Source organism: Clupea harengus, chromosome 14 (genome assembly GCF_900700415.2).
Source record: "Clupea harengus chromosome 14, Ch_v2.0.2, whole genome shotgun sequence".
Lineage (NCBI taxonomy): Eukaryota > Metazoa > Chordata > Actinopteri > Clupeiformes > Clupeidae > Clupea > Clupea harengus.
The window spans coordinates 7,455,278-7,477,703 of record NC_045165.1 but is presented as its reverse complement, the minus strand read 5'-3'; the positions used below and the strand labels follow the sequence as shown (position 1 = coordinate 7,477,703).

Below are 22,426 nucleotides of genomic sequence, written 5' to 3'. Positions count from 1 at the left end.
ATCATCCCACAGCATTTCGGACTGGCTTAGCATACAAAAGCAACTGATGAGTCTAAGACACTTTAGTATGAAGCAAAGTGGAAATCTAAATTTAGACTTGCACAACCGATACTGCTCCTGAAGTCAGACTGGTCTCCCTGAAGGTACACACCGTTCACCCGGATAGATATTACTGAACCGCCAGACATTCCGAGTGCACGCGGGTAAGTCTGCAGAGCCCACAAGACAGATTCTTAAACTTATGTGAGGCGAAAAATATTAAAGTTAACACGTCAACATTGAGCACCTGACTGTCGTCTAAAGCGTTCATCATTCGTGAACAGGTAATCCCGTAATGTTTGGTCAAGTTTAATGTGAAACCCAAGTTACCTGTACACAGGCTAAGGCTAACAAACTATCGTGCCTTAAGCGTTTTAACTAAATCAGACTGCTTTGGCTAAACGTAGACCAATGGATCAAAAATATGCACAACATTACTCAATTGTAACTATAATACTTTTATTACAGTAAAGTAATACATGCTTTGAATTATCTGGTTATTTATCTAGAAAAGACAAGAAACCATGTCCTCAAACAAAAAGCAGGCATTACTCCGAGAGGCGTCTCACCAAGTTATCGCCGGCGGATCCGCAGGTAGGCTATGTCACAAAGCTGAAGTTCAAGAACTAGTTAATCATCTTTGTGATAATTCACAGGTAGGCTATTCTGTCTACCGTGCAGCTGACACAGTTGAGTCTGTGGTTGCTAGTGGAATTGCATAACAACCATCACCATCTGTTCCAAGTCCTCTTCAACAGACTGGATACATTTTGTTACTTATTATACAAAGTTAACGGACTTTGAATGGAGACCCTGTCATTAGGTTGTATGCAGGCATGTTTGACTTCTGATCAGGTTTACTCCTTAGTAGCCTCGGTAGGCTTGTACGCTCGGGTGACGGGAAGCATTGGTTCCACATCTATTAAAGTACGTCCGGGAAACAGCAGTGCCCGCACAGAAACATTCCGAGGTCCCAGCCCGTGCAGGCTTCAGTTGATCATTTTGTACAGATCAGCACTATGTACGGCGGTTGTTTCCCAAAAAAAGCGTTTTTTATAGGACAGAAATACAAAGTCTCACCAGTTTGATCGATTCAAAATCCAAAATATAGCCTTTGTAAATCAATGGACGTTCAAAAGCGTCGAGAGACAGTGGAAACATCTTAGTTGCTCTGATCTGTGTACTTTGTGTGGTATAAGATATCTAAGATATCTACTTGGTTTTATTCAAGCCAGTATGAGCAAGTAAAGTGAACTAGAAACTTAAGTTTTGAGTTACAAGCTACAGGCTACAAGATAGATGTGTCATTTCATGTTTGCTGTGTCTAAGTGCAGTTGAATTTGAGGTCAAGGTCCAAAGTGTGTTTCAGTCTACTCGAAACAAAAAATGTACCAGTTTTGTGTTTATTTATTTTATTTATTTATATTTTAGTTGTTTTTCTTAAGGGAATAAACCTTAGGGATAATACTAATAATAATAATTGCTATAAAAAGCAAGACAAATACCCTTGGATATCCACTGAGGAGGACGGGACATTCCCTAGCTTCTACGTGGAAGTCCCAATCTCCTGACAATTTTTTGCAAAGTATAAAATTGGAATCATAGGCCAAATGTATGTCTGGCATGGTAGTAGGCTACCTCTGATCTTCTGTGAAGAGGATAAGCTTTATGATGTGGTTAGTTTAGCTCTATCTGGATTGTCCATGGATGTCTTAGGTGATCTCTGCGATAAGGTTTGAAATATCCTAAGATGTCTTAAGTCTTATTCTGAGAAACTTGAAAGCAAGTAACATTTTAAATAACGATTCACCTGCCCAGAATAATATTGCTAATTAATTAACACACACAGCACACACAGCACACACACACACACACACACACACACACACACACACATACACTTCAAAAGATTGTAAGCTGGTTTTCAGACGTGTATGTTTTTGTTTAATAGTGAAAGCCGTCTACTCTACATGGCATGCAGTTATCCTTTTATTCTCGAAGTATGCAGCGCTGGCGGCGAAGCGAGGCAATGAGGTCGGCAAGCACACAAAAGACAAGTGAAGATAGGTGATCGAGACTCTATAGCTAAATCGACCACAATGCTTCAGTTGGATTCTTGTTTTGAGGACAGTCACTCAAAGGAGGCTTAAAGGACTTGTCTGAGGCTTCTGAAAAAGTGAGCCAGTGGTTATGGCTCAGGCGTTCACAGACTACTTGAGGACATGTAAATGAACCGTATATTAAGTGAAGAAGCATGTTGTTGCGAGATGTTTGGGTGCCTAGGGTGACCAGGGTTTGTGTCCAATTGTATTCCCTTACCCTCTTCTAGGTTCGTAATCCTCGGGGGGGCTCTTCCACCCTCAGCCCGTTCTCTAACCCTAACCTGGGTTTGTACTCCCGAGGGGGTTTAACCCCCCAACCCTCCCACCCCTTACGCTGAATAGTCTGTGGCATGCCATAGTATAGTGATGTTGATGTTCAGATAATTAGCCATGCATCGTTCAGAGATATGTATAATTAGCAATGCATCTTTGGGAGGTGTATCTGTTGTGGTCCCTGGTATTGACATGTGTATGACTATGAGTGACATGAGCAACATGAGTCTCATGAGTATGGAGGATGGTGTGGAGGTGGAGGTGGAGGTGTCGTGGGCCTAAATTTAATGAAACACTCATGAAGGAGGACGTCCACTTGACGACCCCAGTGAAATGCTCATGAAGGCATAACATTGTTGTTAAGTATTGATATGATGGTATGATGGTTGTAGTGCACCCTGTTGTTATAATACTTAGGCTAGGTTGTATGCATGTGCCAGTGAAAGGTTTGATCGCTGTGGGAAGTCCCCAACCAATAGCACAAGGAATTTAACATCTTTTCCTGTGTACAACTGAAAATTGAAGCAAGGTTCACATGACCTTGTAAATACACTGTTATAAGTGAATGGCGTGCATACACTGTCTGAACACTCACTCACACACACACAAACAAACATGTTGAGGGAAGTACACTGTGGTGGTGACCACACATGATTCACGCTCATCCCTCCTGCTGTTCCCTCGGTAACCCGTCCCCGCTAACAACCCTGAGACAGATCGTGGACACTAATGGATCGTAGCACTAATGGATGTCATGCCTCCGCGTCACATGTGTGTATTTTATGTAGCCTCTGGTACTCTGTTCAAACAAGTAGGGATAGTTGAAAGGCGTAAAGAGTAAACATTTGCCATTCCAGTACATTCCTCTTCCTATTCCATATTGTAAGACTCAACTCGGTGTGCAATTGACATTAATGTATCGGTTACTAGAGATTGTGTCTTGATATCCACAACAAGACTGATCTTAAAAAGAGTTTGTGGAAACTTTTGTAGTAACATTTTGCCCTTTAGAGAAAAACAAATGTAAATGGTTGCATTCACTTTAACCACAAGGGGGAGACAAAAGGCAGGGCTAAGGTTGTTAAAAACGGTGCGGGGCCTTTTATTTAAAGCAGCAGTATGTGAACTCTTCCTGTTGCCTGGACACCTCAGGGGTGCATCCTCAAAGGCTGCTGTGAGCCAGCCTCATTGAGCAGCCTGGTATGAATAGTTTGAGGTGGGCCATTCTCCTATAATTTTTTTCTGGGTGCCTCTTCCTTCAACCAATCAGAGCGTCATAGAAGCACAGCATACTGGGCCTCCGGGATATCTGTCAGATTCGTAAAGAGGTTATATGCTGGGCGGAGGAGGGAGAGCAGAAAGGTTTGTTTTTAGAAATATGTCTAAAGTTAGCTTGATCAACAGGACCCCTGTAGCTTTAGGCTATTAGTGATTTGTAAAGAAAATATGTTCCCATTTGATCCACCACAAAAGTATCTTGCTTAAATTAAGGAAAATCCAATCCCTGCAATTAACCTTATTTAGCTTAGCCTGCTAAAATGATGTTACCACAATTTAATTTCTGAAACTTGCGGAGCTTTACAGAGTAGCTCTGTAAGTTATTTTAAAGCATTTCTAAAATTCTGTGGAGACTGGGGTAGTTTAGATGTTTCACTAATCCCTGTTCCTAATTTTGTTATCTGATCACAAGGTGATAGATATATTTAAGGCTATTTTTATAAACAAGTTAGAGGGGTCTGATGTTTTTGATGTATTTTGCGGGGAGGTAGGCCAACTAATAATCATGTAGTAGGCATTTAGACGAAACGAAATATTTATAAATTAGAAGGTCAAGCCTAATATGTATTACCCTGAATGATTTTACACACTTACTCACGATGGTGACAACAAGACAAAAATCGTTTGTACGATTTAGAGTTTGCTGATATTATGGCTTTCAATTTCGTTAAAGTTTCATATTAAAACGAGGTCAGTTCGTTACATTATACTTTTATAATATCGCTTTAACTATCTTACTAGTCTGAGAGGCTATTGAGTAGACTAGTTCTACAGATAATTGTTGTTCAAAAAGAAAAAAAGAAATAATAATGATTGAACTTCTTGGCCGAAACCCGAGAATTAATTTTTGAATTCCAGATTTTGAACGTTTCTGTACAAGTGCCATCTTTACTACATGCATCTGAAAATAATCTGTTTCGTTACACCTTCGTAAATAGAATTGTTAGACAAAGGCAGATTTACAATTTTCAAGTTATAAACCTAATCTGCGCCTGGACTTTTGTAAGGCGGCAAGTTAAAATGTATGCCTTGCTATCGCTGAACCTCCGTTTTACTTTGACCCCACATGAGCTCAATTTAACCAGAGGGTCCGGAAATAAATTCAGGTGCCGCGCAGAGTACGCACTGTATCGATTTCCTTTCAACTCCTTCATTATTCCGTGTAATTTGATGAGATTTACATAGAGATGTTTGAGTTATGATTAGTTACTGTGTAAATGTATCCGCCGACTGCAAATGGACTGTGTCCGTTATAGACAGATGCCTTAAGTGTGATTGAACTCACCCCCTTCTCTTCGGCAACAGTCAGTCAGCCCTACGTGTAAAACGCACTCAAATTCTCTTCATTTTAATTGCTTTTAAACTGTGAACCTCAGATTGTTCCGCGTGGAATAAACAGTCCCGCTTAGCTTAAATAAAGAAGGAGAAGAGAGGAGGAGAGAGCGAAATAAAACAAACACAGGCTAACGGAGCTGATGGGGACGCCACATATCGCTCACTGACTGGGATGCCATTTCGATTGGCTGCCACAATGTGGGTCGCATTAGGCCTAATATTTATTTCCAGAAACAATTGTACATGTTTAAGCAGGGCTTTGATTGAACTCCCGGCGGACATGTTGTGGACAGATGTTTAGATGACCTCATGTTTGAAGCAATGTTGGTTTTGGAAGGGTTAGTTGACTCTTACCCTTCCAAATAAGGAGACCACCTCTTTACCTTTGTGCTTATTATTCTTGAAGAGGAGAGAGAGAGAGCTTGAGGTGAAAGTCCTATTATTAGCATTTTGGCTCATGGAGAATTAATATGGACTACACTGCTGAGTGGCCCAGCAGAATGAAATCTTACCTGGAAGCGTTTTGTGAATCCTGACACGTGGTGTATGAAAGTCGAGCCATGATCGGTCCATGGGTCATGGGGCGTTCTCTTTGTCGGTCACCTAAGCTTTTTATGTGGCATAGGGCCTGTAATGGCATGCACTGGGGCATGAGTAGATTGTGATTCTGCTGGCTTTCCTTTTTTACACCCAAGATCTGTGATGAAGTGTGTGTGTGTGTGTGTGTGTCTGTGAGTGTATTTGTGAAAGAGATGTTTATTTGACAGTTCATTTTCAAGCAGCGATCGGAAATAGAATTTGTTTGATTTTAGCTGCAGCAAAGTTCTGCTCATCACCAGTCAAATCAGCAAGTACTCATCCATCATGCAAATGATCCAATCGGATCTCCATAGCGACTAGCATCTACCTGAGTAAACACAGCCGCGGAGCGCCTTCAGCAGCAGGCAGGTTAAGAGATCACCCAGACGCAACCCGGCTGCATGCTGGTGTTTATGCTGGCTCGGCCCTGTGCAGTCAATCATATGTCCAGTTCTGCATAATTGATAAGCTCATGTGGAAAGGAAGGAGGTAGTGTGTGTGTGTGTGTGTGTGTGTGTGTGGGGGGGGGGGGGGGGGGGGGGGGGTGGGGGGGGGGGGTTGGTGGATAAACCCCAGAAAATGCAACGAAAACAAACGAGAGAAGATTTATCGGCCACTACGACTAATTACTGCGTGAGGAAATGTGTGGGATCATAATGTCACAAGAAATCAGTTGACTGCAACCAGGCATGCAGGCGAGTAGTCAACATATGCAGCGGTCTGTCCCACCCACCAACCCCAAGCAGGACATGCCACCGATCGGGACACAGCACTCACGCACGCACACACACACACACACACACTCACTCAGTCATGCATCCGTACGCACACACACACACACTCACTCAGTCATGCATCCGCACGCACACACACACACACACACACACACTCACTCAGTCATGCATCCACACACACTCTGCCCTCATACGCATTGGGCTGGTTGAGGGCAGAGCTGTTGAGATCCACAAGAAGACTTGCGCGAGTATAGGAGTGTGATTTTGATGAAGATGCGGTTTGTGTTTGGTGCATATCTGAATGTGTGTCTCTGTGGTCAAGGATCTAATCCATGTCAGCTGAATCGAATCGAAAGCTGTTTAGAAAACTGGTGAAATGATTTTATGAAAACCATTAATGTTACATTTCCTTTAGAAGTGGGACACACACACACACACACACACACACACACACATACATACACACACGTGTATATGATATATATATATATCTTTCCTTCTCCCTCATATCTACCAAATGATTCCCTCTTAGGTCCTTTACGTCTGTACCACCTTCATCAGTCAGTTAGACCCCTCCCTAAAACACATAGCCCCTCCTCCATCTGCCTCCATCCCACCTTTCCAACCCAACCCCTCTGATCCAGAGGGCAGGACTCAAAGTGAACGTTTTCCCAGGTGTGGGATGATGCAACTTTATGCTTGAACGATTGCAGGACAGTAAAAGAATATAATGAATAATTGCTCTTCGTTCGTGGCCCATCATCTGCGTAGTTTATCGCAACCACTAATTGTAGCTAATGCTACACACATTGGGACTTGCACTCTAGTATGGCTACAAAAACACTACGGCTAATTTCTGTAGTGTGTTCAGAAAACTGTTCGTTACTTCTCAGCTCATGCTCAGGAATGACACAATGACCAGTAATGTTAAACACACAGTTTTGTTTTCTAATTAATGTACCATGACGTTTTCTTCTATGAGTCACATGCTATTAGAGTGGATGCAAATACTGCGTTTGAAGCTGCGTGAGGGCAGATTTCAGCATCTCAACATTCCACTGATGTGAATGTCACTGGTGGCTTTTGCCAGCTAAGCTTTCGGTGTGCACAGCCTGAATGCCCACTCACTGAATCATGTCACTGAGAGAGACTTTGAAGGAACACAGGAAAAACAATATAGCCGCACAGCACTATATTGTAAAAATATTGGGGCCATGCTGAGCATTCCCTGGCAAAGCCCAAGGAAGCTTATCCATCCCATAATACCGCACATGGCAACAATAACATAACTGGGAAGGAAATCAGCTAAGCAAGTTCCGCCTAATTGAGCACTTAGACTAAGTAGTCAAGGGGCAAAGACAGGGTGACCCTGTAAGAAAACCAAACTTTACAGTTGAGAGACCTCCTCAGTGTGTGTGTGTGTGTGTGTGTGTGTGTGTTTGTGGCATGAGCTACCCTCTCGATAGGCTTGCATCTAGACCTCATTTTTTCAACTCCAGTTATGCCACAGTAGGAAAAAGTATATATCCTACTGGCCACACACTTCCTCCTAGGTTCACCTTCTTCTGCAGTCGTAATCATTCTTGCTGCATGGATGGTGAAATCTGGCAGAATCTTCACACATTTTGAGTAGATAGTCATAGCTGAAGCGCTCAATTCCCAAATGGCCTGCATACACCTCATGCTAGAGTGCCATTGGGTGTGTGTGTGTGTGTGTGTGTGTGTGTGTGTGTGTGTGTGTGTGTGTGTGTGTGTGTGTGTGTGTGTGTGTGTGTGTGTGTGTGTGTGAGTGTGATAACTGATGATTGCATTGCACCGTCTAGAGCACCATCCTATCAGCAAAGGCTCTATGGGAAATTAAAAGGGGGCCAATTGTAATTGGCACTGCCACTATTCCCCTTCAATGCCCCCCTAATACAGACATGAAGGACTGAAAAGTTAGTGTGGGAATCTAGGCCTAATTCCAGAATCAGCGTAATTACTAACTTGTCCAATTCAGCCTGAAATGCATAAAATATAAATAAACATAATAAGTACTGTCAAAAGAAAGCCTCTCAAAGAATGAACCCTTGAATTATGAGCTGGTGGTGTGGTTGTGTGTATCTGAGTTTGTGTGTGTGTGTGTGTGTGTGTGTGTCTGTATGTGTGTGTGTGTGTGTCTGTATGTATGTGTGTGTGTTTGTTTGATGAGCTGTGTACCCAGAGGAACAGTTCATCCCTCACTGTGCTCTGTTGGCCAGAATGTAACGTCCAGACCACAGCGGTATAGGAAAGACATGACCACCCCCACCCACGCGGACATGCACACCCACCCACTCTCTCACTCTCTCACTCTCTCACTCTCTCACTCTCTCACTCTCTTTCTCTCTCTTTCTCACTCTCTCACACACACACACACACACACTCCCACACACTCCTTTCTATGCCAACTGTACTAATCAGATTGTGATTTGATGTGTTGGGGGGGGGGGGGGGGGGGGTCAGTAAGACCCTATGAAGGGGGAGAGGGAGGGAGGGAGGTCTCCTCTAAGCACATGCCGAGACTGGCTCGTCTGAAGCCAAGGCTCTCATTAGCGAGGCTCAGATTTGTGGAGAGCTGATTGGTGGTGATTCGGAGCAGCGAGAAGGATGACATATCTCCGGGGCAGCACTGGCAGAATGACCCCCCCCCCCCCCCCCCCCCCCCCCCCCCACACACACACACACACACACACACACACACCCGATGCCAGTCCAGGAAGAAGGGTCTTGTTTTGACTGTGTTTACAGTCATATTATGGTTCAGAGAGGGGGAGAGCTGCGTAGACAAATCAGGAAGGACACAAAATGCCACCACTGTGAAAGTAAGAACTACGGATGAACTGAAAGAAGCAGGCTTTCCCTTTATCGTGTTTGAAATGGGGACAATTACAGTATGGAATGGGGGTGTTTTGGGTGGAAGAAAAAGAATGCTTTTGGGTTCATGGAAAAGAAGTCTCAGATAGCTTCTTCCTGTCGGGTCGCTCAGGGTGGTCGTCTGCGTGATGGGAGACTCTGCGCTGGCGAGCACAGGAGCTCGGAGGTCCGAGTTGGTCTGACAGAAAAGCTGATCCAAGAGGAGATCATTTCCTTTGTGGAAAATGTTGATCATTTTGTGGTGCAGTGTCCCATCATACCATGAGAGATCACTAAAGTACTATCAGGAGAAAAGTCTTGGTAATTTATATTGCACTGCAAGGATTCAAAACAATCCAGATTTAGATCAGTTTAGATGAAGGGGTATAAGTATTAATCTGCAATTCTGTAAGCCTGGGAAATTGTATCTGCATGAGTTGCAATATCTACTTTGTACCAGCAGAGGCAGAAGAGAGCTGTACTACCCCTGCAGGGCATGCTCATGTTTATCCACACCACCAGCCATTCTCTAGAAATGACTTCTGTCATCATCTAGTCAGAGGAGTCCAATGAATCGGTTGGTATATGGTCACATGAAGGACTGACAATCACACCTTTTTTCTCTCATTAGCCATCCAGGCTGTTTACTGTGTACTTCAGCTTTTTTTTCAGCAGGGTGTTGCTTATTATTTTGCCGACATCAGACAGCAAGATAGTTAGCTCTCATCAGTGTCAGCTGTGCGTTTGTGGTCCCTTGCAAGCCACGTTTGTTTGCTGCACGGGCACAGTGTTTACACTCGCAGTCACAGGAGAGAAGCTTACATGCTGTTCAGTCCACGCTCAACAACATTTCCTGGATTTGTTAATGTATGTGGTTATTTCATGTGGATTAAGAAAGACAAAAAAAAAGCCCAGCGGGCAACATAGCAAACGTGGTGGCATAGCAGCCTAGCAGGCAGAGAGTTAGCCTAGCAGGCATAGAGTTAGCCTAGCCTAGCCTAGCAGTCAAGGCATGGAGGGCCACACATGTCGGGGTCTGCAAGCCCCCCCATGGTATTTTGATGTCCCCCTGGTCCAGGGAGAGGGGGAACACAGGAACAAGAAGATGAAAAGACAGCGATGGAGGCATGCAGAGCACAAGATGATGACTGATCATCCGAGAGCGAGTGAGCAAGAGAGAGAGAGAGAGAGGCGGCAGAGGCAACTCCTGACAGATGCTTTCTCCAGAAAGGAAGCCCTGGAGCAGACTGTGTGTGTGTCTGTGTGTGTGTGTGTGTGTGTGTGTAGCCCCAGCCGCTGGAACACCCAGACTACATCTGGAGCTGGGAGGCCCGTGTCAGTGCAAGAGGGCAGCTGCTAATGACCCCAGAGACACCAGAGACACTGATATTACATGAGCCAAACCAAAACAAGATGAGTCAGGACAAATAGATTGCATACGGATATCCGCAGCGTACATGAGTAGGCGGTGGTGGGAGTCAGCCCTAGTTTGTGTTAGAGGTCCTTATCGGTGAGAGGTCAACACAGAACGCAAAACACGGACGTCCCTGAGTCCCGAGGGGAAACACACTATGTTCTGATGATGGCAGAAGTGCTGTCTCTCTGTGTGTGTTTGACTTGGCAGGGAGACCAAATCAAGACTCATATCAGATACTCTTTCAGCACCAGTCTCCTGAGAGTCTGTGCTTTTCTCTCTCGCTCTCTTGCTCTCTCTCTCTTCCTCTCTTGCTCTCTCTCTCTTCCTCTCTTGCTTTCTCTCTCTCTCTCTTTCTCTCTCTCTTGCTCTTTCTCTCTTGCTCTCTCTCTCTCTCACTCTCCCCCTCTCCTGCGGCCTCTCGCTTCCACTTTCTCTGGTTCTCTTCTCTTCTCTGTTTTGCTCTGATAAATTGAAATTGAAAAGTTTATTGGTGTGAAATGCACAGTTTATATTAGCAAATCAGAACAAGAAGTCATATTGATGGTTTCAACTTTCTCATTCCTCCTCTCTCTCCGAACACACACACACACACACACACACACACACACACACACACACACACACACACACACACACACACACACACACACACACACACACACACACGCGCACACACACGCACACACACACAGAGAGAAAGAGAGAGACAGACACACAGACTCCCTGTTTTCTTTCCCCCTTGTGTGTATGAGTGGCTGGAAATGCATGTTAAACTTCTCTACATACAGAAGCAGTACCCCCCCCCCCCCACATCATGTCCGGCGCAGGCCAGCGTCGTTAGGTGGCTCCTCTGTTTATGCTTTAATTGCTTAAGGAAATGTTTTGCTTAGTTTCTGTTTTTCCTGCTCGGGTGTAATAGCGATTCTGTCCCAGAATTGTTCTGCAATGATAAATGAAGCTGAAGTTAGGTAGCATGGTGTCTGTCACAGAGTGCCGGGGGGCAACAGGACCAGCTGCTCTGCTCTGAGCTAATGGCTGCTCTATGGAAGGTGGGTAAATGGCATTTTTTGTATGCTTTTTTTAATGTTTTTCTCATGTTGTGTGTTTTTTTGTAATTTGGTTTTATCTACTGGCCAGATTTTAATAACATTTTAATAATGAATTGGACACATTTAGCCTCTTTTTATATCACTTGGTAGTAAGAGGACGTAGATCCCAGTAGGCTGGTCGTACATGGCACACTTACATCTGGACCCCTCATTGTGTTTCCCACGATTTTTTCTATTTTTGATAAATATGTTTGTGTTTCTGTGTGTGTGTGTGAGTGAGTGCGTGTGCATGTGTGTGTGCATGTGTGTGCGTGTGTGTGTTAGGGGGGCTTTCTTCGACCCAATTGTCCCAGGAGTAATTAGTATACTGGACTGTGGCGGCTGCAATGTCATTCCTCATTCCAAGCATCTGGGGCAGGTTCCTAAGCTGCAGGACAGCTGGGAAGGGGCAGCAGTAGCATACATTAGGGACGAACAGAGGAGCTCCAGTGCACTGATGATGGCTTTCCCTCCAGCAGAGTGAGAACCTCCCACCTTAAGAGCCATGGAGGTAAGCATCGGTGCTAGCGCACCTTTATGGAGGCGTGGGAAACAGGGTTACCATCACATAACTTAACTATCAGCATGTTAGGGCATCAGCGTAGGGGATCACATAACTTAACTATCAGCATGTAAGGGCATCAGCATAGGGGACTTATCAGCAGTGGAACGCTCTAAGCACTTTTCTAAAAACCATAATGTTTGGATTACACTCAAGCCTGTGACAGTCCTTTCACTTCTCAAGCACCTCTCTGCTATGTGAATAAACTTCCCCTCCAGCGCTGCTCCTCGTCCAGGGGCGAAGCCGCCGCTGTCAGGAGCACTAAGCGCTCTGCAGGAATAACAACGCTCGATTATTCTGAGGTCAGTTTTCCAAAGGGGGCTCCGAAAGACAGATCCGTCAGCGCGCATGTGTGTGTGTGTGTTTGGCCCCGGGAATGGGCCCAGGCCTTCGCGAAGCGGAGCTGTGTGGGAAAGGACGGGTGTCGGGGCATGTTGTTGTTGGGAGCGCCGCTGCATCATCCGAAGTGGAAAGCTGACCAAGCGACAGGACCAATCCCGTCATTAGTCAAGCCAGAGGAGCTGATTATGCCTCTCTCCTCCTCCTCCTCCTCCTCCTCTCTCCTCCTCCGCTGCTCGTTCACTTTTCTTGGAGGGGAGAGAGAGAGATGTCGGATGTTATGAAGGAGACGGGGAGACCGAGAGGAGGGGGGTAAAGAGACAGAGCGAGGGTGATGAGGGAGAGAAAGAGAGAGAGAGAGAGAGAGAGAGAGAGAGAGAGAAGCGTAGAGGGAACGAGGGAGACAGAAAGAGAAAGGGTGAGCCAGCCCAGAAGTGAATTCATACATGCGAAATTCACGACTGAATGAAAATTAGTGTTGGCCAGGCATCAGGAATGGCTAATGAACTCCACGGTACATGACATCACCACGGGCGTTGTTAGTGGATTAGCTTGATTAGAACAACTCCTCATCTCTCTCGCTCTCTCTCTCTCTCTCTCTCTCTGGGTCTTTCTCCCTTCTTTCTCTCTCTCTCTCTCACTCCCTTCTTTTTCTTTAGGATGTGGCGGCGGCCCTCATCTGTGGTGGTGGTAATGTACGGTGAAGTCACTATAAGAGGGAATGAAAAATGAATGGCACCCTGTTTGGTTCCATTGTATTTCTAATTTGAGTCAGTAGATTTTGTGTGGGTGTGTATACAGTTGAGTGAGTGTGTGTGTGTGTGTATACAGTTGAGTGAGTGAGTGTGTGTGTGTATGTGTGTGTGTGTGTGTGTGTGCGCGTGTATATGTGTGTTTGGTCACGGGGCCACAGGCCAATGTATTATTTGTCACAGTGAGCTTGGCCAGCTCCTCTTGGCCAGGATGAGTGAGGTTTGCCATCACTCCTCTAAGAACAACAAGCCTCTCCTGCCAAGCTTCCTCGTTAATTAGCCTGCGTTTCACACAGTGCACTACATCAAAGAAGAAACGGAAAATTGACAAATTAAGCATGGGCCAGCTGAGTGTTCGAAGCAAGTGTGCGTGCGTGTGTGCGTGTTTGCGTGTGTGCGTGTGTGAGTGTGTGAGTGTGAGGGAGTGTGCACGCATGTATATATGCATGTGTGAAAGTGAGTTTGTCTGTGTAAGTGTGTCTGAGAGCGAGAGAGAGAGAGTGTGTCTCTGTGTGTGTTTGTGGTGCTCCTCATAATTCTAGTTCTTAGCCTTATCTGAAAAGGAGCCATATCCTGTGTCCTTGTGAGTGGATTGTCGACCACTGTGTTGCATTCTATGTGCCGTTCTTTCGGCCAAATTCATTACTGTCAATTACTAGCTTAGTGTTTGCCACTAGCTCTCTGTGGCTGATTGTGTGAGCCCCGATAAGACCGAGAAGAATGTGTCAATTGGAAATGTCATGCAGCCGTTAAGTGGCCCATTGATGGGGTGCTTAAGCAACAAGCATGTTTTAATGTTTGCTTTTGCCATTTGCCCAGGAATGCCCAAATACAATTTTAAAGATGTAGTTCCTCGCCGTCTGTCTGCGCTTGATCAAGACGTGTCTGAGTGTGCCTAAACGCTGATTGTTTTCCCTTTGCATTTGTGCGTGCAAATGATGTGCGACGGAGCTTGTTAATGCTCTGCGGTGTAAATGAATGAAACGCTGTCTCGGAACCCGTGTCTGGAGGGTGCCGGGGCTCTAGTGCAACTCTGTAAGTTTGTAGTTTTTAATTTTTTTAAATGGAACACCTGCGTTCACAATGTCCTTCAAAGCAGGTTTAATGTGAATGGTTCTTTGTAGCATCTTCTTTCTCTTCTCTCTCTCTCACACACATATGTGCGTATGTATGTTTGCGCACACACTTTCACACACACACACACACACACACACACACACACACACTCTCACACACACTCAGGCCTCCCCCATTCAGGACGGACGGAGCAGGGAAAGTGTCACCCCATCAGCGTCCACAGTCTGGGGAGTTGAACTTGACTTGAACATATGTCTTCAATTTTGAGTAGCCCCTACGTTCCGTGGAGAGGGCCCGTGTGTGTGAGTGCATGTGTGCATGTGTGTGTGTGTGTGTGTGTGTGTGTGTGTGTGTGTGTGTGTGAGTGTGTGAGTAGGGGGGAGTGGGGTGGGTAGACGGGTGGCGGTGGAGTGGGGGGGGAGGTTCGTTGAGTATTGCCTGAGAAGCGGCGTTTCATGTAAGAATAATTTGCGTTAAGTAGCGGGGCGATCTGTTTGTTACGCTAGGGCTGACAGTTTGTTTATGTTTCCTAAGCACTATGATGGATGGGCGGGAGTTGATGCTAATTAGGCTAAATTGTCACTAAGAATGCAGGAGGGGGCCGTCGGAGCCCTCGCCCAGGCCAGCCTCCATTGTTGCTGCCTCTTCGCACTCGGGCTTTAATTGAATGGAGCTGGGGCTCATTCATCATCACATCAAGCAGGCAGCGGCAGGAAAGGAAAGGAACGGCAGGGTGGGGAGGGGAAAGGTGGAGGGAGGGAGGGAGGGAGGGAACGAGGGAATGAACGAGGGACTGAGGAGAGGAGGAGTGGAGCGAAGGAGCGGTGGGAGTATTGACAGGCAGGATGACGAAAGGGTTGCGGGTAAACGATGGACGATGTCACTTTTCTTTTTTTTCTTTTTTTTTTTGTGATGCGTTTGAGACAGTCTCAACCGGACCTCAACAGCCCGTGAAATGAATGTTTACTTTGTGACTAGCCCCGAGGAAGATTAGCAAGTCTTAACCCCCGAAGTCTGCACTTGTCATGTGACAGGTCAACTGAGATCCTAATAGAGGAGACACACACACACACACACACACACACACACACACACACACATGCACACACACACGCTGAGAGAAAGAGAAAGAGAGAGAGAGAGAGAGAGAGAGAGAGAAAGAAAGAAAGTACGATAAATTAAATAACAATTAAAATAAAATATTGTTTTCTGTATTTTGTTTGCCTGATGCATTGTCTAGTTTTTTCAGCTTTTACATATTCACACACAGTTTCAATTACAAAATGTATTCAGTCTGACGTCTCAGTGTGCATTGATATATGAGCATTATACACACTGTCCATTGTACAATCACAGGGATGTAGATTGTAAACCAATCCTATTAAACATTTCCAGTTCTTTCTAAATACTGTCAGCATTTGATGGCCAACTGTAATTATTTGTAACTTGTCAGATTTTGAGGGGAAAAAAAACTTGAATTGTTGTTGCTGAATGATTGGAGAGTTTAAAGGCTTTACACATTGAGTGGTTCTGATCAAACACATTTGGATTTGATTTCAGCGCTTGAGCCCTAATGTAGTTGGATTTGGGGATGGAATGGAAGTGGGTTAGATTGCCAATTTGTTTGGATTACATTTTATTCTGGAGTATTTGGATTTTCCCCAGACCAACTTTGAAACGGATAAGGCAGGTTTTGGAATTTGCTCGTGTCACAGTCAAGACAGTGCAGTGTTTGTGTTTTTTCTAATGACGGTTTTCCTGTTTTTGTCTTCCTTCCTTCCTTCCTTCCTCGTTATTGCATTATTAACATGTTAAAGGTTTCTAAACATTTATAACAGTACCTATACCTGTACCTTTTAATGATAATATGTTAAAGCTAAACATTTATAATAGTACCTTTTAAATAGACTGGTCAGTGATTAAATCTCCTCTCACTTGTTCATGCCCCCCCCCCCCCCCCCACACACACACACACACACACACACACACTTACACACCCGCACACACACTTCTTCATTCTGCTGTCCCTCTCTCCTCAGTGTCGCTCACCTTAATTTGTTTTTGTTTCTTTTCCCTCTGGTTTATTTTCGCTGCTCTGCAGTTTTTCCTGCTGCAGGAACCTCTGGTAGAAAGTGAGGAAATGACTTTCTCCAGCACCCTGCTCTATAAACTGTACCAGGCTCGTCAGCGTGCAAACCCCATCATCCACAGCCCTCACCTTTAACCCCCAGTGAGGTGTGTGTGTGTGTGTGTGTGTGTGTGTGTGTGTGTGTGTGTGTGTGTGTGTGTGTGTGAGGCAGAGAGAAAGAGCGAGAGAGAGGGAGAGAGAGAGTGGGGCTTTGCCACTTCCCCAAAATTGCCTTAAGCTCAATTTAACCACTTACTGTACCCACTTTGTTGTATTTTCATTTGATGCATAGGTGCACTTAGCCACTTTGGTTCTTTTAGGAAAATATCCTTGACACACCTCCATATCTAAAGTCTACATACATACTGAATATGAAAGTGTGAAAGTATGGATTAAGCGTTAAGTCATAGGGTTTTAGAAAGAGAGAAGGGCTTTATACTTTTATACTTTATATTATTATAAAATAATAATAATTATTATACAATTATTTGACATATTTCCCACAACTGTCGGTGGTCTTCAGTGTCCTCCTAGCAACCCCAGAGATGCCCCATTGACTTGAAATGTCTGAAGCAACGGCTGAGAATTCCCTCCTTTACTCATCATGGCCGCCAAGCACGCAAGCCGTCAGAATGTCCGACCACACGAGAGGTAGAAACAGAAGTCGGGGCCAAAGCGGGAATCAAAACCAAACCTCTCTGTGTGTCATCCCTGCGGCCCGACTGTATACATTCATACCAGTACACCAACCACCGTCATATAGCACCTGGTTTGCATATTATAGTTGTCATTGTGTACGATAGAGAGACATAGAACACACTCTCATACAGGGATCCCAATACTGTGGCATGACACAACAGTGCTGGGCAAATTCTGCCTTCCCACCCGTGGGACTTCAAAGAATTTCGTCACAACTTTACGTGTTATTTATTTTGACACAACCTGAGTCTTGGACAGTCACGGTGACTCACTGCAGCTAATCATGCTATTCCGTCTGGAGAGAAAATTAGTTTGCAGTTTGTTCTTAAGTTTGTCAACATTTTCTAAGGTGAGTGTAGACGGGATGTGTGTGTGTGTGTGTGTGGTGCCTGGTTTCTGGCAGTGGAGGCCCATTTTGGAAAGATTACGTTTTATAAATCTGATTACCTCCATCTTTTGTTGCTGGAGCATGTGTGTTTGTGTGTGAGCGTACGCTTTGGGTTCTGAGCCTGCGTGTGATGCCATGATTGTTTGATACAGAGGCCATCACGCTAAAACATGTGTAGGGTTCCTTGCTCAGTGCAGCAGATCACTAACCACCCACACACACACACACACACACACACACACACACACACACACAGTCTGCTGCTGGCTTATGTTAAAATGCCCTGCTTGTTGGCACGCAGCTCTGAAGCGGGCCACTCGGCACGCCTGACCCCCACCACACACCAGGCCACCCCGGGAGAGAGTCAACCCGGAGCCCCCGCTCACAGCGACCTCGCCAGCGTGTTTGTGTCAACGGAACAAAACACAAGCCATCTGTTTGTCATTAACCCTTTACACACAACCCGTAAACACACACACACACACACACACACACACACACATGCGCACGCTCTCTCGCAGACGTCAGGCAGGGCACAGGCGGTGCCGTCAGCGGATCGCGTCGGATGCCATTGCACGTCTCGGGCGGGATGCGTCAGGTCATGAGACACAGCAGAGGAGCCCGGGGAGAGGGGGGGAGTGCGGAGGGTTAGGGGCTGGGAGTGCGGAGGGTTAGGGGCTGGGAGTGCGGAGGTGGCCCATGCACTTGCTGAAGCGGTTCACTTAGCGTGTCTCGTGTCCTGGTGAGCATCAGCCTAGTTCAGCTGAGTGCACAGCGATGCACCCCGAACCTGGCGGCTGAGCCAGCAGAGTATGCTACCAGGAACAGCAAGGTTATGGTTTCAATTTGCTGCTTTTAAAAAACGTGTAAGTCGCGTTGCAGGCAAGCATCTGCTAAATAACTACTGAACTACAGAAATACTGGTGGGATATAGGTTTCAGAGCTCCTTACTTACTCCTCTATTGCACCGCTTACTATATTTCTTTGAAAAACAACATGCCTTTGGATATAGAAAGCGTTCCATAAGATATGTGTCCAGATGTTTGAAGTTTCATTTCTAATCGAATACCTGAGTTTATGACACAAACTCTTGTGGTCTTCAGTGTTTTACTAGCCACCTGGTCATCTGTTATCATGATGTCATGTTTCTTTTCTTACAGGGGAAACCAATCTGAAACATTTTGAAGAACTTCTAATATTAGATTAAGCCATTTGTGCTGATTTATGGAATTTCCAAAGTATCTTACAAAAGAGTCCAGAGTCACGGCAGCAATGGGTTTTCCAAAGAAGATCGTTATCCAGCTTACAAGCGTGACCAACGCTCACTGTCTGGTGGAACAAAGACTGACAACGGTCCTGAGCATTTTTTATACCACTCTTGTCTTGTCTTGCTACAGTTGCAAAATGTATAGGGGTGGAGATAACAGCACAGTATTTTAGACATTAGAAGTGGTGTAATCAACACATGAGATGATGATGTCCCACCAGGACAAGCCACTTGTTTTCCAGTAAAAAGCCCAATTTCTCTCTGCTGACATTTAATCTTCCAGATGTTCCAGAGAGTTGTGTCCTTACAGAACAATTACAATATCTATATTTCATGGCAATTGTCTTACCAGCAAATCACATTCATTTCTTTTCACGGTTCATGTTTCTTTTGAGCAGAGAGTTTGTTTGTTAAGTATGACATGACAGCTACATGACATTACAGAACGGTTCAGCATCAAACTGGTTTTAATAAAAAGCAAATACAAAGTTTTGTTTAAAGTTTAAACATAAATAACGTTTCCCATCACATTGACTTTCTCCGCCTCTTTGCCCCATGACATTTCTTCCCGTTTCCATCCACACACATGATATATTTTCAGTCAGTCTCTCTTTCACATAAAAAAAAACATGTAACTATGAGAAAATCTATATGTCTAGATGGTTTCAGGGTATTGACACCTCCAGGGTTTTATTTGCCTTTGTGAGTCTATAATGCTTTGGGAGCTTTCTGTGTGTGTCTGTTTGTTTGCCACCTACAGTCTACTGTATGACCAGAGGCCACTGCTGTAGACACAATTTGGTTTTGGGTGTGTGTGTGCGTGTGTGTGTGTTGAAATGGTTAGTGCTGTCTGTGTGTGTTGGCGTGTTTGTGTCTGAGTGGCTCATGTAGACATGGCTGTTTTGGGGATGTGAGTGTGTCTGTGTGTTTTGGGGGGGGGGGGGGGGGGTGTTCAGAGGAAGTGAGCTGTACTCAGATGGGTGAGAGTGAAACCTGAGCATGATTGAGTTAAAGGAAAGGAAAGCTAGCCCTGAGGCTGGGACATGGATGCTGTGTGTGTGTGTGTGTGTGTGTGTGTGTGTGTGTGTGTGTGTGTGTGATTGTGTGATGCTGGCAACAAAAAGGCTCTACAAATTGTACATCCCTGTATGTGCACTTGTGTGTCTCCATGTGCTTTGTGCGTGTGGGGGATTTATCCTTGTGCACTCTGTATTGCACACATATAATGTGTCGTGTGTGTGTCATGTGCATGTGTTGTGTGTGATGTGGGGATTGATATATTGTTCATGTTCTGCATGGTTGTGTTGCAGTGACCATAATACCACCTCCTCCTCCTCCTCCTCCCTTCTAAATGCCTGTATTGTATTTACCTTGACGAGGGCTGTATTCTAACCTATGTCCTGCGTCTCTGCCCTTGCCTGTGCAGCATTCAGGGAAGGAGAACAGAAAAGGCTAGTTGTCATCATCTGACTTTCCCTCCCTGTCTTCACTGCTCAGCATAACGAGGGGAGAGAAATGTGTGTGCGTTCAGCCTCTCCTCTCCGTGTCTTTCATTTAAATCACAGCATGTGAGGTGCTTTTTAGAACTGTGGGAAAAAACGGCCTTTACGTTATTTCCCCACCTCTCTCTCTCTCTCTCTCTCTCTCTCTCTCTCTCTCTCCCTCTCTTTCTCTCTCTTTCTTTCTCTCTTCTCTCGGCAGTGGGGCTCTAAGCAGAAGCAGATGGGCTAAAGTTTACAGAAATCAGAAACATTATTTTCCTCTTTCCTTTGCATTCTTCTAAACACTTAGCCCAGCGAGCTTTGAAGTCACCCAAAAAATCCCGTCTGCGGCAGAGGGGAGACGATAGGATCTCCCTGAGCAGCGGAGCGCGGGAGTGAGTGAACGAGAGGGAGGGGAGAGGAGAGGAGAGGAGAGGAGAGAGGGAGGGAGGGAGGGAGGGAGGGGAGAGTGAGGTAGGCATTGTGTTGGAGGTAGAGAGAGATGAAGACTCAGTGGCTCTGCGTCAGAGGCTCTGGGTTACATAAGGGGTGTGTGTGTGTGTGTGTGTGTGTGTGTGTGTGTGTGTGTGTGTGTGTGTGTGTGTGCGTTTGGTGTTTGTTTACGTGTGGGTATGTTTAAATAAAATAAGGTGTATCTGTATACACTAGATAGACTGGAGATAGACAGTGTCTCATCTCTCTGTAGTAGATGTATTTGTAGTAGATGTGAGATAGAAGTTCAGCATCCTTGATTATCTGTGTTTATATGAAAAGAGGGACATATTTGTAGATTGAGTGTTTGTAGATTTCAAACCTGTGCAAGGGGTTTGCTAATTATGTGTATTTGTGCATTTGCAGTTTCTTACATTTCTGTGTGTGTGTGTGTACAGTGTGTTCTGTCATATGGTACTAGAGAGGTCTAGTGTCCATAAGGGCCTATCATGTAGAATGTAATTGCGTTTTGTTTAACTGCTGGTCTGTTATGAATATGTGGGCGGCTGTGTGTGTAGGAGTGTGTGCGTGTTTCCTCTAAGGTTTTCTTCCTTCTGGTTGAGTTGTGTGCCTGCACACAGAGACCTGCTAGTCTGGAGTATGGCTTTGCTAATGGGGCCTAATGCAACAGACGCAGACTCATTCGGCGGGCCAATGTCTCTCTTTCCTGCTCTGCTGAAGTTCGGATCCTCCAGAAGAAGCTAATGGATTCAAGCAGAACTTCCTCCATCCCCCCTATAAGCCCACGAGGAACAGCCTGCTTCCCTTTTCGATTAGGATGCAGTCTCTGCAGAACTTGTTTTTGATTTAGCTGTGCAAATCGCCTCTATTATCTCCAGTTAGGGGGAAGAAAAGAAGGAACACCCAAGTGCTGTTTCCTCCACTCTCTGTACTTTCTCTGTTGCCTGACTCCTCTCCCTTTCTCCCCCCCTTTCTCACTCCCCCCCCTCTCTGTCTCTCGTTCTCACTCCCTCTCTCTCTCTGTCTCTCGTTCTCACTCCCTCTCTCTCTCTCTTTCTCTGTCATCCTCTGTTTCAGCTCAGGCACTGTGAAGCAGTGATTGGGTGTGGCGTGTCTTGCTCAGGGTTGGGGACAGCAGCCTGGTCTCTTATAGACCCACTGCAGGGACAGCAGACCCACCTCTGGTCTGCTCTGCTGCAGGTCCTTAGGGCAGGTCCTGCTGAGTGTCTCTCATCCCACAGCTATCGCAGGGATGCCTCTCTGGCACAATGGCCTTTGTCTGCACTGTCCACCTGGATTTTGTGTGTGTGTGTGTGTGTGTGTGTTTGTGTGTGTGTGTGTGCGTGCATGCGTGTTTGTGTGTGTGTGTGTGTGTGTGTGTGTGTGTGTGTGTGTGTGTGAGTGCATGCGTGTTTGTCTGTGTGTGTCTGTGTGTGTATTCTTCCTTTGATGTCTTCTTGGAAACTATATTCACATTTGTACATACCTGCGGCCATACTGTGATTGTGTTTATGTATGGTAAGAGCAGCTCCAGAGCTCATAACCAGATCATCATGAAAGC

General features: G+C 45.4%; 1 protein-coding gene across 3 annotated transcripts in view; it reads left to right on the top strand.

Moving 5' to 3' along the window:
- The window catches only part of slc25a21 (solute carrier family 25 member 21), an 85,202-nt gene that overhangs the window by 98 nt on the left and 62,678 nt on the right, over positions 1–22,426 (top strand). Inside the window, exons 1-2 of one of the 3 annotated variants that reach the window (XM_012825003.3) lie at positions 9–203; positions 549–633. In XM_012825003.3, the coding sequence (XP_012680457.1) occupies positions 564–633 (70 nt within the window). In that variant the 5' untranslated portion in view covers positions 9–203; positions 549–563. Of the gene's footprint in view, positions 1–8; positions 324–548; positions 634–22,426 lie in introns of those variants that run through there. The other 2 variants (XM_012825002.3, XM_031580727.2) reach the window with 2 other exon arrangements.